The sequence below is a fragment of the Eptesicus fuscus genome, chromosome 1, assembly GCF_027574615.1.
Source record: "Eptesicus fuscus isolate TK198812 chromosome 1, DD_ASM_mEF_20220401, whole genome shotgun sequence".
Lineage (NCBI taxonomy): Eukaryota > Metazoa > Chordata > Mammalia > Chiroptera > Vespertilionidae > Eptesicus > Eptesicus fuscus.
Genome location: NC_072473.1, coordinates 113779008 through 113794909, shown reverse-complemented (window position 1 = coordinate 113794909; position 15902 = coordinate 113779008). Strand labels below are relative to the sequence as shown.

The 15902-nt window shown below is 37.8% G+C and overlaps 1 protein-coding gene across 2 annotated transcripts in view; it reads left to right on the top strand.

The window, feature by feature from the left end:
* OCRL (OCRL inositol polyphosphate-5-phosphatase) overlaps nucleotides 1-15902 on the top strand; it is a 50721-nt gene that overhangs the window by 3719 nt on the left and 31100 nt on the right. For both annotated transcript variants that reach the window (XM_008153907.3, XM_008153906.3), the window contains exons 3-12: nucleotides 1196-1275; nucleotides 3941-3979; nucleotides 10051-10161; nucleotides 10586-10675; nucleotides 11286-11406; nucleotides 11493-11654; nucleotides 13112-13213; nucleotides 13767-13881; nucleotides 14963-15079; nucleotides 15182-15369. In XM_008153907.3, coding sequence (XP_008152129.1) covers nucleotides 1196-1275; nucleotides 3941-3979; nucleotides 10051-10161; nucleotides 10586-10675; nucleotides 11286-11406; nucleotides 11493-11654; nucleotides 13112-13213; nucleotides 13767-13881; nucleotides 14963-15079; nucleotides 15182-15369 — 1125 coding nt within the window. The remainder of the gene's footprint in view (nucleotides 1-1195; nucleotides 1276-3940; nucleotides 3980-10050; nucleotides 10162-10585; nucleotides 10676-11285; nucleotides 11407-11492; nucleotides 11655-13111; nucleotides 13214-13766; nucleotides 13882-14962; nucleotides 15080-15181; nucleotides 15370-15902) is intronic.

The window sequence follows — 15902 nt, the reverse complement described above, 5'->3', positions numbered from 1 at the left end:
CAAACCCTTCAAAACAATGACGTTTTTTATGTCAGATGTTGAACAGTTATATTTAGACATTCATATCTGTTTATAGTTTAATCTAGTTTGTTTATTCAACCAATATTTATTATTAGGCAGGAGACAAAGTGAATATGATAGGGTCTTTGCTTTCAAGGAGCTCACTTGTTTGGGAAATAAATATAACTATGATGGAGTATAAAAGTGCTGTATTACGGGGGCACACAAAGGGGATGAGGTCTCAGGCTCTGCCTGAGGTATTGGGGGAAGTTTCACATGGAAGGTGATATTTGAGGTAGCTCTTGGGAAGAAGAATGTTCCTGGTAAAGAGAACCACCTGAAAAGTGATAGGTTTGGGGGAAGTGTGAATGTGTTCAGAATGGCCATTTACCAGTAGGTTATACCTTGATTCTGGGCCACAATGGATAAGTAGTGAATGAAAATTAATATTTCAGGTGTGCATAGGAATTTAAAATTCTCACATTTTATACTGGGGGGGGGGGGCAAGTTTTTTAGTAATGTTTACTTAGAACTGCCAGCATGAAGTTGGAAACCAGAGGAAAAAACATAAGGGATATAAAGGCAGTCTGGTGATATCTGCTACCTTGTTGGCCACTGTGGTTATTTTGAGTGATGCAGCTGGCTGGGCACTTCCTCTTAGTCCTCCATGAACTTGTATACTTCGAAGAGATAGAACCATTCTTTGGTAAAAGCCATGAGGATATAATTATAGAGGTATTTTATGAAATTTCTAATTCATTTATTCAACAAACTTGAGCAATTGCTATGTGCCAGACACTGTGCTAGGTGCTAGAAATACTATGGTAGAAAGCTACAGTCCCTGCCCTTATGGAGTTCATACCTAGCTGCTATTAGTTCTTCACTCTGGTATGCATACTCTGAAGGTATACGTGCTGTAATTCATGCTCTTAAGATTGTAAGCTGTTCTTAGGACATAGGCTATTCTATGTTATTTATGGCGTAGAACAGTGTGGGTATTCAGATATTGATCACCACTAAATCCTTTTAGACCTATAGCAATATCTAGCTGTCATGATGCTCAGATCCAGGGAACAAGATACAGTAAGCCTAATCAATACAGTCTAGATTTGTGTAACAACACAGCACTGTATTTTGTTGTTAAATGTTTGGATTTTTCAGTAGCTATTCGTTTATACATTCTTCTGTTTCCTAGGTTAATAATCCAGTTGCACGGGAAGGAACAGCATGTTCAAGATATCATTCCTATAAATAGCCACTTTAGATGTGTTCAAGGTACTAGCTTTAATTGCTTAGCTAGTTTTATAATGTTTTTCCATGGTTATTATTGCCTTGTGTAATACCATATATATTTAAATTTATCACTGTATATAAAATGAAACATACTACTCTTTGCATGAACCTACTATTGAGAAGATGATAATTGCTGTGTCTAAGAGAGCTGAAGGGTTATATTGAAAAAACAAAACAAAACAGAAATTCTCTCTCTCTCTCTCTCTCTCTCTCTCTCTCACTCTCACTCTCACTCTCACTCTCACTCTCACTCTCACTCTCACTCTCTCACCCACTTACCCGCTTCCCAGGCTGGGGATTAGAAATGTAGTCTGTTACCTATGTAGGTAGTCTTTTATGCTGACAGACTCATATGTATATTTAAGTGACATTCTTGGGTTTAATTGACAAACTGCTCATTGTAAAGTATCAAGGTTGCTGGGATTCACACACATTCAGCACTTTATCCCCTCACCGTTTGAAATTAAAACATTTGGCAATTTACCTTGACATTGATGAATCATAAGAAAAATCAGCTCTGGGGAGGATATATTTGGCTTCCTGCCCTCAAATTTAGGGACAGAGAACAGAACATGTGTTGTTTCATCTGCTACAATGAGCAGCAAAAAATTGGGAGGTTTGTGTAGGAGGTGTTGCTTGTGTCATCTCACATTGCTCTCCAACGGAAACTGATTACTAGAGAACAAACTCATTATGTTTCCAGTGGGTCCCTTGGCTTCATCAGACAGAAGCATTCTGTATAAGCTGTAGCTCCTTGGAAAACTTGAATTCTACCTTGCATGGATTCTTTCTTAAACTACATTGAACTTTTTTTGTCCCAAAAGTTTATAATAAAAATTTTTGGAAGAACAGAAATGTATAAACCAAAGCAAATTCCCATCCTTCAGAGATAAACACCTACATTTTCCCCTTTTTCTACACATGTAACTTTTAGAGTTGGTGGGACTCAAACTATATATAGTTTTTTGTCCATTCTGCATGCCATCATGTTATGAGTGTTTTCCCTTGCCATTAATAGCTGTATACTATTCTGTTTTATGAATGGCCCATAATGTAATTATTTCCCTGTGTTTGACATTTGGGTTATTTTCTGCCAGTATAAATAGTAATAGGATAAATATTTTTGTACGTAAATCTTTCTACCCATCTTTTCTTTCCTTAGCATTTGTTCTTGCAAGTAGAAATACTAAGTGGATATGACTTTTTAAGGCAGCATGTATTAAGAATGAAAAATACCTGCAATGAATGGTATCCACATTGTAGAAAAGATTGAAGTCATAACCATTCAGCTTGCCCTGTGTGAGAGAGACATTGAACAAGGCACCTGCATACCACACAAGTTGCTGTAGTCACTTCACTTTTCATGGTATAGCACCCTTTGTTGCATACCCAGACCTTTAGGGAGAAAAGCCAAAGATGGCTTTAGATTAGTATCCTATTAACTCTATACCTTTTTGTACTACTTCTAGAGTCTCTTTTGCCCCCTTAGTATTGTTTTTAATAAGAAATACAACAGTGTTAGATTGGAATCTAGGAAAATATGTGTGCACACACACAGTAGTTCCCCATAACAAAAGGAAGTTACTTCGAGTTTTCATATTTTCTGTTTCCTGACCTGTGCCCTGTTTTGAAAAGTCTATAAATACTGGGTTTTAAAGAATTAGTTACTGAAGAACAAAGGCAAACATATAAACAGCTATGTCCTGATGTCCCTTGCTTCATCATGCTAGTGAGAGTATTAAGACTGTTTCCTAATATTAGACAGTTTAGTTCCTTACCAGTTGCTTCTGTTGTGCCTGAATAATGGAGCCAAATATACAATCCTGGCTTGTGAAGGAACTAGAAAAGGCTGAGACTACTCCATTTGGCCACAGTCGATCCAGGCTAATCCCAAGGACTCAGTACCCAGAGTGCAGCTAACCAGGAAGGTCTGGCAGGTGCTGTAGGTCAAATCCAGGGAAGTAAGAGAGGAAGAGGTGGGTTGGATCTAAACACTAAAGGTAAAGAAGGAATTCCAGGAGAGCCATGGAGAGAAAAGGGAACTCTGAACATGGAGACTATACTTTGCCCCAATTTATACTTCCTTTTTGGGCGTAGGAGGCCTTGGACCCATGGGTACTAGTTGTAGCCTAAAGATAAAGAACTTTGGGTAGTCTTTGTTCCTAAATGGGGCTGGGGCGGAGGTAATGAGATCACTGAGAAATTTTCAGAGACTAGATCTGAGTGTAAAAAGTAATTAACCTCTGGGCTTTTGGGGTCACTTCCTTGGGTTTTTATAAAAATTATCTAAATTATGCTGATTATATGAATTTGTATGTTATAGTTGGGGGGATTTAAACTCATCTTCACTTGAATTAACATGTTATGTTCCCTACTATTTTAATTCCTTGATTTGCTTTGAGGCGTTCCATTTGGTTAATTATTCAATTCATTTTTCTTTTAGTTGAATTGCTTATAATCTTTAGCATCTAGTACTATTAAAATTCTTTTTTTAATGCTAAACAAAAAAGCAAAGGATTTTTAAAAAATATGTGTTCTAGGACCTAGAAGTGGTGATGGAGAGAAGCAGTTTTTTAGTTAGACATATACTTCTTTTGGTTGTAATGACTGGTTTCTCTTCCCTGATCCTATTCTTCTTTCCCCTCAGAAGCAGAAGAAAATCTTTTGATTGATATAGCTTCAAACAGTGAGTATCTTTCTGAATGGAAGTAATTTTCATTCAACAAACAACTACTTGAATACCCACTATATTTAAGACACCTTTTTGCCACATTTTTTATCTTACCATCTTATCCTATATTCTCCATTTTCTTCAGGCAGCCATACAAATGAGTATTTCTTAGGCTAAGCATAAGAAAAAGCAGGTGGCTGGCAAGAATTTCTTTAAAAGTTGAAAATACAATCTGTGTTTCTAATGCTGAACTTCTTTGAGCTACCAGTATTGTTGCTATCAATTAAATATTTGCTATGGAATTGATAGTTATAGGAAGGGCCAGAAAATGTTTAAAGCACATAAGGTTTATGAGTTTGTTTTTTATCCTCACTGAAGGATATGTTTATTGATTTTTAGAGAGAGAGGGAGGGAGCAACATCGATTGAGAGAAAAATATCGATCGGTTGCCTCTCATGCATGCCCCTACTGGGAATTGAACCCGCCACCTTTTTAAAAAAAAAAAAACATTTTTATTGATTTTCGAGAGAGGAAGAGAAAGAGATAGATAGAAACATGGAAGAGGGAAACATCAATCAGCTGCCTCCTGTACACCCCCTACTGGGGATCGAGCAGGCAACCCTGGGCATGTGCCCTGACCAGGAATCAAATGGTCACCTCTTGGTTCATGGGCTGACACTCAACCACTCAGCCATACCGGTCAGGCAAACCCACCACCTTTTGGTATATAGGATGATGATCCAAACTGGCCAGGGCATTGGTTGTTTTTTAACTGCTGTTATGCTTTAAGCTTTTTTTTTTTAATCCATTTATTATTTTTATATGTTAAATCATAATGTTTTCCTTTACTTGATATATTCTTTTGGGAGGCTATAGAGTCCCTCTTACCAGGTATACCTTTTTTTTTTTCTTAAAATAATTTTGGGCTTTTATTTTAGCCCCATCCCCTCAAGGCATCCCTTTATTAGAGAGAACATCATCTTCTCACTGTTTTCATTCTTTCATTTGTATCTGAAGCAAATCATTGACTTTCTGTGCAAGCTGTTCTTTGCTAATCTAATTGTACTGTGTTATGGGGAGGAGAAAATGGGCACTGTTTGATTGTTGTGGAAAAGAGTATGTGACCATAGGAATCTGAATCAAACTGGTTGCCTTATCTCTTGGTTGAGTCCTTGGATGAGTGGGGCCAGGCTCTTATCTTGGAGTTGTGAATTGTATACACTTTTGTCACTTTTGTTTAGACACATAGTCCCTGTCCTTGGCACCATTAATTTGCATTTAACAGTTTGGGTGAGCTTTTCCGGTTTGCATTTTATTATTCTTTTCTTTGGAAGTCTTGGATTTTGGAAATCTTAAGGGCTGATTTCTAAAGGTTAAGAAAACTCAGCTCCTGACTTCTACTGCAGGTATCCAAGAGAGCAAATAACTTTAAAATATATGTTTTCTTGTGCTTAGAAAGAAGGCAAAAAGAACTCTAAAAAAATTTGAGCAAAGGTAGTTCAGCAGTGACTAACATTGCTGCTGAAAGAAGAGACTAAAATATTCTGTTCTTAGTGTGGAAATAGGTATTTCATCCAAAGCTGAAAAATTAAACTAAAGTGTGCCTTTTCTCTTATAAACACCTAGTTTGTGGCATTAGTTTTGTTGGCCTCTCTTACATAGAAATTAGCCATGTGTTACTCTCTCCAGAGTTCAAATTACTGGATCATAAAAGGGAAATAAGTAACCATTTGAATAAAATTCTTTGTTATTTCTGCCCATTTAGTAATATGCCCTGAAACCAAATTTTATCTTGATCCTTGGACTTCATACATAAACTTTAAGGCACACAGCATGTTGCAGGAGGTGGACCTTGGGTTTGTTAGTATAAATATACATATATATCTCCAAAGCTCAGGCCTGGGTTTCTAGTATATAGATAGTATTTGAAACCAAGAGAGAGAATGTGATTGCATATAGATCTGTGCTATCAGATACTGTATAGTAGCCACTAGTTACATGTGCCTATTTAAATTAATTAAAAATAAAATGAGCCGAAACCGGTTTGGCTCAGTGGATAGAGCGTCGGCCTGCGGACTCAAGGGTCCCAGGTTCGATTCCGGTCAAGGGCATGTACCTTGGTTGCGGGCACATCCCCAGTAGGGGATGTGCAAGAGGCAGCTGATCGATGTTTCTCTCTCATCGATGTTTCTAACTCTCTATCCCTCTCTCTTCCTCTCTGTAAAAAAATCAATAAAATATATTTAAAAAAAATAAAATAAAATAAATAAATAAAATAAAATGAGAATTCAGTACCTCGGTTGCACTAGTCACATTTCAAGTGCTCATTAGCCACATGTGGTCATTGGTTACCATATTGGACAGTGCAGTTATAGAACATGCCCATCATCACAGTAAGTCCAATGACAATGCTGTTATAGAGTGAGAAAAAGGTTTAGGATTGAACTCTAAGGAACTCTACTTTTTAAAGGTTAGACAGAGAAGGAGATGCCTCAAAGGGCTCTGAAAATTAGTGACAAGAGGGAGGGAGGGGAAGAGGAAGGGAGGGAGAGGAACTAGATGGTGTCATGCCTTTGGAAGAAATCATTTCAAGGAATGGTCAACTGTTGATATCTGCTAATATGTCAAATGAGGTAACTGAAGTGTACCCATTGGATTTAGCAATATGGAGGTTATTGGTGACTTTAGCAAGTCAACTTCATAGAGGCGGTTGGAGCCAAAGTCATATTGGAGTGAATTTAAGAGAGAAATGGGAGATGAGCAAGTTGAGACTTTGGTTTTTTGAAGGAGCTTGACTGTGGAGGGGAATATAGATATGGACTAGAGTTGGAGCAAATATGGAATCCAGGAAGTTCTTTTTTATTTTTAAAACAGGAAGGATTTAAAACATGGTTTAATTTAATGATGATGGGAAGTAGCCTACAAAAGGGATCAGGTTAAAAATATTTGGGGGAGGAGTCTAGGAATGATTCTAAGATTCCTGTGAGAATCAAAGGGGTTGTAATTCAAAGAAAAGATGGCCTTTGATAGGGGCTGTAATTAAAAGAAAATGTGGCCTTTTTTTCCTTATATCTGGAGGGAAAGGAAAAAATGAGTACAAATACAGGTAGGTTTTCATGTAATGGCTTCCATTTTCTCTGAAGTGTGAAGTGAAGCATTCAGCTTAGAATAAGAGTGCCTGAGAAGAGGGGGATGCAAAGATTGAGGATAAATGAAAAGATGTGAAATAGTTGTTCTAGATTGTAGTAGGACACTAGTTGACTATGAAAACTTAGATTGCTCCATATCATAGAGTGCCCGGTTGAGGTTAGCAATCAATTTATGATGTGTGTGTAGTTGCTCAGGTATAAGTAAAGAGAAGGCAGATAGTTGGATCTCTCAGGATTGGATGTTTGCCAGCTAAGTGCTGTGGAAGAACAGAATGGAAAGGAAGTTCTGGGCTTTTGGAACAGAGCATAATGATGGCATCTGTTTGGTATAAAGGGAAATGAAAGCAAAAGGGAGTGAGTGAGTGGATGCTGAGAAAGAGGAAGGATCAGTGGGCTGGAGAGGTTGCCATATGAGCAAGTAAGGTAGAAGGAATAACAGGTCAGAGTGGGATATTTGAGTTAGAGATTTATGAAGTGGTGGTGTTTCTATGATGAAAAGGTCCAGTGTATAACTGAGGGAGTCCCAGTAAGGACTAATGGAGTAGGTGACTGAGGTGGAGGGGCAAGGTCATTGGATAAGGAAGTTGAAGGCATTGACTGGGTTTTCTGTGCTAATTTTGAAGGGACCAAAAATTAAGGCAGGAGTTTGAGTGGAGAGGAAGTCTTATGAGTCAGATATTGAACCCTGGATTCAGAAGTTTCTGGGAAGATAGTAAATGATCTCATGGAGGAAGGAGGGGAAGAAGCTGGTATACACAATGGGCGAGTCTCAAAGGAGATAGGATTTTTCCTAGGGAGAAGAGGGAATGGACTGGAAATGGCATTAGGACAAATAAAGACATGAATCTTTTTTTTTTCAATTTTTTTATTGATTGAGGTATTACATGTGTCCATATTCTCCCATTGCCCCCCCACCCCACTCCCATACATGCAAGGACATGAATCTTAAATTACATAGGGTGTGGGAGGCTACAAACAGCCTCCATTTCAGAGGAGTACAGGGGGACCAGCCAGTTTGCAGGTGACTCTGATTTTTAATCTGGATCCACAGAGAATCACTCAAGGAGTAATTTAAAAACTACCAGTGCTTGGGCTTCACCCCCCAGAGATTCTGTTTTATTGGCCTGAAGTGGGGCCTAAGAGTCAGTATTTTCTAAAAGTGCCTCTGGTAATTCTAATGAAGCTGTAGTTGGAAACCACTGAGAGTTGCAGGGAATGTTCAGAAAAGTTGAGGATCTAGGTGTGTTTGTTGATCACAGAGAGTCCAGAGGGTTTTAAAAGGGAGCCAAATAGAAGGTAGGGTCGTGGGGTAATTTGTCCTCTTTCCCCTGCAGCATGGGAAGAGAGCATCTAGTGTTATTTTGTAAGCAATTTCTGGAATCTTCTGTCCATTAAATGTGTTAATTTATTTTTAGATGTGCTAAAATATCTTTCAAGGATTGTGAGAGAGAGAGAGACTATGTGTTCTTGTTCTAAGTTTCTATCAGATTGAAATTTCTCTTATTTATTTATTTTGCTGCTTTTAATATAAATGATCTGAGAAAGAAAGGACTACTTGTGCCCTGAAGGAGCGTTTCCCTCTATCTCACAGCTGCTCTTAATTGGCAATCTATTCATGCCCCCTCTTTTTATCGCCTCCTTACAGTGGCACCATCATTGATTTTCTTATTTCTGATCCCTTGGGTGCCTTCTTTTTTATTTATTTCTCTATTTTATCTCTTTTCTGATCACTAAATCTATGGAGATAGAAACTTAAGGAAATACAGAAGGAAAAAAAGAGTCAAAGGTTCAGCAATGGATTTCTACCATGAGAAACTAGGATTTTCATTTCTTTTTCTTCATCTCTTTTTTATTTACAAGTATGAAAGAGTCCAGTTAAAGTCATTTATTAAATGCCTTCTGTCTGCGAAGTCTGTCATCATGTCATTGTCACCGGTAAAGTGACCAACTATCCCTGTTTGCCTGGGACATTCCTAGTCTTAGCTTTGCAAGTTCTGAGTCCTGAGAAGCCCCTCTGTTGTAGACAACCCTGGGAGACCATCAAAAGTATGTGCTTTCAGGTTGCCTCTTGCTATCAAGGAGCTTATAGTTTCCAGGGGCATGAGAAAGCAATAGATGTAAAGAAATCAGTTAAAATAAAAATATAAACAAGTACATAGGTTTCCTAGATCACCATATCCAGATGATTGATATAGATGATAACTATAGGGCATCAGAAAAAAAGGAGATTGTATGTTGTAAAGTCCTAGATAACTTTGCTTGTAATTATATTGTTTTCCAATTGGTTGTACTTGAACCAGACCACTCCTGAACATAGGTCATTATATTGCTTTTATAAGTTTATCCAAGACATATGTTTTTCCACTAGTAATGAAGTATACATGCTTCTTTTCAGAATAATTTAAACCAATCCCATATTCTTTTCATTTTAATTAGTTTGTAAATTTGATTGCCTAGGTACATCTGTACCTAGGAACAATCATCCTATTTCTTTTACTTTCTTCACACTTCAGATACTCTTACTATGTGATCTGGATTTGAAATGGTAAGAATTTCCAGCTAGGAGATGGGAGGAGGGTGGTTGAAGAATTAATCTTTTGCTAGAATTTAGAAGTCCCTGCATTGACATCTGAGAAATATATCAGAACATACGAAACTATGATTTTAGTATATATTATATCACTCTATTGGGCTGCTCATTGACACAGTTCACCAGCCCCTTAGATTTCCCTCTCTGCACCACCCTCCAACCCTGTATTACCCTCCACCACCACTATCACACTGAACCTCTTGATCTGGTAGACATGTTTCCTACATTAGAGGTCTGAAATATTTGTGATCTGGACTTTCTCCTATTCATTTGGTAAGTTGAGAATATGATCCCAAGAAAGCCGTGTATTTCATAGCTATATGTGTATGGATTTCAATTCTTTTTAGGTGGCTCCAGAATTCGGATTCAGGGGGACTGGACCAGAGAGCGCCGCTTTGAAATCCCTAATGAGGAACGCCGTTTGAAGTTCCTGTCAGAGGTCCTTGCTGCCCAAGAAGGTAACTCAAGACTCAGCAGTTTTTCTTTCTACTATTTGAATAGGAATGAAGTTCTGACATGCTGATACAGAGGCAAGTGGCCATAAACAAAGTACCTCACCCCCTGAGTCTTGATAGCTGCTGTTTTTTAAATTCAAGAATAAACCCAATGATGGGTTAGGGAACAAGTCTAGTCACCTTTAAGGACACTGAGCCAGCTTCCAGAATCTTCATTATCATGACATGACAGCTTACAACAGAGTGTATCTGCCTTCTGTCCCCAAATGATCCCCAAGCTGCCCTCATTTTCTTAGTTTCTTCCTTTACATTCAAGAATGCTGCTGGCCCTGCATTTGAGGAGTGCTGAGTGAATGGCTTTTGGTTGTCGTAAATTCCACCCAATGATGGGCTCCCCAGTTTCTGACCATGACCCTTATCTCTCCAGCACACTCACAACTTCTTGTTCCAGAACAAAAGGACTCATCCAGCTGGTACCAGAAATTAGACACTAAGGACCAACCTTCTGGTTTTTCAGGTACTGAAAAGATTCTTTTTTTCCTGGTTGCTTTGATCATTGCAGAATCAATAGACTTTATCTAGATAGCGAATATAATGTGGATTAATATTAGTGTCAGGCATCTCCTATGGAGTGGTTTTATGGAGTCCATGCCCACTGACCAAGGTGCACTCCTGATCCTTTCCGTGGTATGTTAGCTCTTCAGGAGCCAGCTTAGCAGTGTAGTTTTAAAAAATGCAAGCTCCAAGGCCACACTTCCTTGGTTTGAATCCCAAATTCTACAACTTATTAGTTATATGACCTTGGTCAAGTTGCTCAACAACTCAGAGCTTCCATTTCTTTTTCTGTAACATGGGAAGATTTTTAATAGCACTGACCTCACAAGGTCTTTGTGATGATTAAGCAACATAAGATATAATCCCTTACCATCAACCAGGCATTGTGCTCAATATTCAATAAATGTTAGCGCTTATTATTTAAGGTTCAAATTAACTGTTCTAGTTAATGTGTCAGTGCTCAAATCAAACCCATTGATCAAAGCAAAGCCCTATTTGTCCTGGATAAGTTGCATGTTATCCCCCAACCCCCCGCCACCCCCTGGTTTGATGCTGGATTCTGTGTTCTTCAGGGATTCTTGGATTTGAGGATAATTTTTCATCTATGAATTTGGAGAAGAAAATAAATTCACAAAGTCAGCCTATTGGGATTCACCGGGAACCTCCACCCCCACCCCCTTCAGTGAGCAGAATGTAAGTCCTATGTCAAAACATATTTCCCATGTAGAAGACTTCTATTTTAGGCAGTTTAACTTTTGGATTTCTCATTTATTTGCTAGGCTTCCACGTGACAAAGAAGCTTCTAACAAAGAACAGCCCAAAGTTACTGATACCATGCGGAAGCTCTTTGTACCAAATAACCAGTCTGGGCAGCGGGAAGGTCTCATCAAACATATCCTGGCAAAGCGAGAAAAAGAGTATGTCAACATTCAGACTTTCAGGTAGGTCTGTCTTGCACTACTGAAGTATAGCAGAAAATGGCCTTTTGATATTTAAGGTATTAGTTTAATTAGCTTAATTAAGAATCAAGGCATAATGAAAAGGAATGGTCAGCTGATTCAAGCCCCTATGTCTCTCCAAAATAATACAAATGGCACAATTTCCCTTGGATTTTCTAACTACTAATGATACTATGTCTACTAATGTTTCTGTCTACTCTTAGGGAACCAGATCAAGCTTACATGTTCTAGAGCAGCAATTTTTAACTGGTGTACTTGAAGAATTTTTAAAAACATGCAATACCCGATAATTTAGTCAGGGACACTGACCTCTTTTCCATTAGATCATCAAATAAGAAAATGACAACAGCCAACACAACAAAGCCGTCTGGTGTGAATGAATCAAAATTATACCTATTTTTTGTCAGATAGGCAAAAATATATTTTTATTGTGCCGCAGAATTTTATTAATTAGTTTATATGCCACGAGATGAAAAACGTTGAAAGTCACTGTACTAGAGAATTGTCCCGTAGCACAGTCCATAAGCAAGTGTGTTTATCTATCTGGCCTGCTGAATTTTCCCCCCACAAATACTGCAATATTAAAGTCCACCATAACCACTAGATCTTAACTTACTTACTTTGGTAGTTAACTAAAGAACATTTCACCTAATCCTCTTGGTGGGGAGGTATGTCTTAGATTCTTTCCTCTGTATTATGTTTTTCATGTCACCCTTACTTGTTGATATCTTCTTTTCTGGACCCAGTGTGTGGTATATGATGTGGCATGGCCTGGTGTGTATTCCAATGTACAAAGCAATAACACTTTTCTTTATTTGTGAACAGCATGTACCCTTCTGTTCCAAGATTCCAGTCCCATCTGCTATCCCATTATGCCTCATTTATTCTAATTCAATCATAGCTATATCCCTATGCTAAAACCTTCAATTCCTTATAGTCCCCATGATGCTTATATTTGTGTGTAAACAGTTAAAACAATCAGTAGTTTTTCCTCTGCTTTCCCCCTTAAAACTATATCTTACTTCCAGAATTACAGACACCTGTAATTCTAGAAGTAAGTTTTTTAATTCAAGTATAGCTCCTTACAGAATAGTTATCCATATTAGACACACAGCATGAAGATACCTCTTCCCCATCAACAAGCTCTCCTTTCAAGTATGAGTTTGGATGGAGTTGAATTGAAAAGAAATATGGCAGATCAATTAACTTTGTGTTTTTAAAATAGAATTTGGCTCCTTTCTGTAGATTCACCTAATGTAAAGCTAATAAGCTCACTGCCTTTGTGTTCTACGTGCAGGCGGTTTTTCTTATTATGGCAAAACATTTGAGAAATTATGTTGGCTTATTGTGAACATACCATTGTATAGAAGTGATGAGAGAACTTCCATTGTTTCATTCTTGACATTTGTTTTTACTTTTTTTTTTGTATTATATATTAGATTTTTTGTTGGAACTTGGAATGTGAATGGCCAGTCTCCTGATAGTGGGTTAGAACCTTGGCTGAACTGTGATCCGGATCCTCCTGATATCTATTGCATTGGGTAAAGAATATGTTTGGCCTTTCCTTTTGGCTGTATGTTTGGTGTTAGTTTATGTGAAATTTTGCCTTCCTTTTTTAAAAAAAACACAAACCTATTTGGTAAAATCCTGCTGTAGACTCTAAGTGAGAGTTACTTGTGGGTCAGATTTGTGAGATCAAAAATGAACAAATGCCTAAAATGGTATAAGGAAGCATCTAGTCCTCTCGAAAAACACTATAAACTATATTCTTTACAGAAAACTATATTCTTCACAGAAACTGAGACATGGAGTCAGTTCTAACTGTTACTATTTCTAGGATGTATAAGCAAAACTCTACTGTATCCCTTGTGGAGGGTTGTGTGTATACATCTTGCATAGTCTGTGCATATACTTGTGGGGAGTCTTTTGAAAAGAAAGCTACTTATCCTTACAGATCACCTGGGTCAACAGAGTAGTTCTATAAAATTTCTCTGTCTCCAATTTCTTTTTTCACCTAATGTCTTAAAATGGGATAGGAGGTAGTCAGCTATAATTATGGGATATGTATAGCTTTTACATCCTCTTGCTTCTCAGATTCCAAGAGCTGGACTTGAGCACAGAAGCCTTTTTCTACTTTGAATCCATCAAAGAACAAGAATGGTCTATGGCTGTGGAAAGGGCTTTGCATTCCCAAGCCAAGTATAAGAAAGTAAGTCACATTTAATTATCTTTTTAGTGTGTGACTAACTAGAACTGTCTAGAATTTATTGTTATGTATAACTTGTTCCAAAAGAATGATTTAATTGTGTGTTTTTTCTCAGATGTAATACTGGAATAGGGCAGACTAATCCTTTTTATACCTATCTTAGAAAAAAAATTCCCTGAGCTTTCTGATCCTGTATTTTCATTGCTCAGGTAGCTTTTAGGAGAAAAAAAAGAATTTTGTTCTTATAACAATAATTAACTCCAAACAATTACCTATAAGGCCACTGATTTGTGGAGTAGGAGTTTAAGGTTGAAATTGTTCACTGACATTGTCAGAAATGAATGCTTTACAGAAAAGCAGTTTGAAGCATGCGGATGCATAGGGTATGTTTTGGAATCAGAGCAAGAATACAGAGTGTTGTGGTATTTAAATGAGTTCTAAACTTGGTCATAAGTTAAGACTTTAGCAAGGTGGGCCAATTTGTTGGTCTTTAGAAGGCACAAGGTAGAGGCTACCATAAGAGTTGTTTAAATTGCAGGGCTACCACACTAAGACCTTTAAAAGGAGTTATTTGCCTGAGTAATTTTTATCTGTATCTTCTAACAGTTGATGTAGGTAATAATATCCTGATGATGTTATTCCTCTCAAATTGGCCCCTGCCTAATACATATTTCAGACATATGTCTAGCTCTAGTTCACAGACTTAAGATAATCAAAATAAAAGGGAAATTAGAAACTAGGAAGGAGGGAAAAGGGAACAAACTGGGATAGAGGTTTTCTCTTGACTATTTGAATTTTTAATACGCCCTACTCCTGATAGGCTAAAAAAAGTGATTAAAATAATGGCTCTAGAGCTGAGTACACTCATTGTCCCCCAAAGACTTTTAACTTACTGGTCAGAAGAGCTTCTCAAGAGAAATTTTGTTTCCTCTGCATGGAGGTCCACCAAGAAATTAGATGATTTGGATACATATTGGTATTTGTTATGTCTTCTTGATGGAAATTTAGTGTTTGAAGTTAGATATGTGCTATCTAAAAAGAGTGGTATTAACATGAACCTTTTCTAACACCTTGAATCTCATAGGTTCAACTAGTTCGCCTTGTTGGAATGATGCTCATGATATTTGCCAAAAAGGATCAGTGGCAATATATCTGTGATGTTGCTACAGAAACAGTTGGAACCGGAGTTATGGGGAAAATGGTGAGTTCCTTTGGAAATGAGCTTGATTATTACTTACGTCCATGTGAAGTTCAATTGCTATTTGTATCTTTGAACTAACTGAACAATTACTCTTGCCAACAGGGAAACAAAGGTGGGGTAGCAGTGAGGTTTGTATTTCACAACACTACATTTTGCATTGTCAATTCCCACCTGGCTGCCCATGTGGAAGACTTCGAGAGAAGGAATCAAGATTATAAGGACATCTGTGCACGAATGAGTTTTGTGGTCCCAAATCAGGCCCTCCCACAGCTGAACATCATGAAACATGAGTGAGTGGTCAAGTCTCCTTTAGCCTTGGAATAGTAGAGCTGAGAAAAGAATAAGCGTGGTGAGAAACTGTAGAACTGTGAAGAGTAAGGGATTACCATTTAGGGATAGGGTCACAAAGAAGAGGGGGTTTGGAGGAATAGATTCATTGAGGCAGAGAAAGTAGATGCTATCAGAGGAAAGGTTAATTCTGTTAGAGCCGTGGTCGGCAAACTGCGGCTCGTGAGCCACATGCGGCTCTTTGGCCCCTTGAGTGTGGCTCTTCCACAAAATACCACGGCCTGGGCGAGTCTATTTTGAAGAAGTGGCGTTAGAAGAAGTTTTAAGTTTTAAAAATTTGTCTCTCAAAAGAAATTTCAATCGTTGTACTGTTGATATTTGGCTCTGTTGACTAATGTGTTAGGGCATCTCAAGTAACGCAGGAAGGGTTTGTCCATTGGAGTCAATTTTTATTGTTTTCTAATTATAAAATAGAAATGTTTGTTGTAAATGTAATAAGGATAAGATTAAAAGTAAAAATCCCTCATTTCTTATC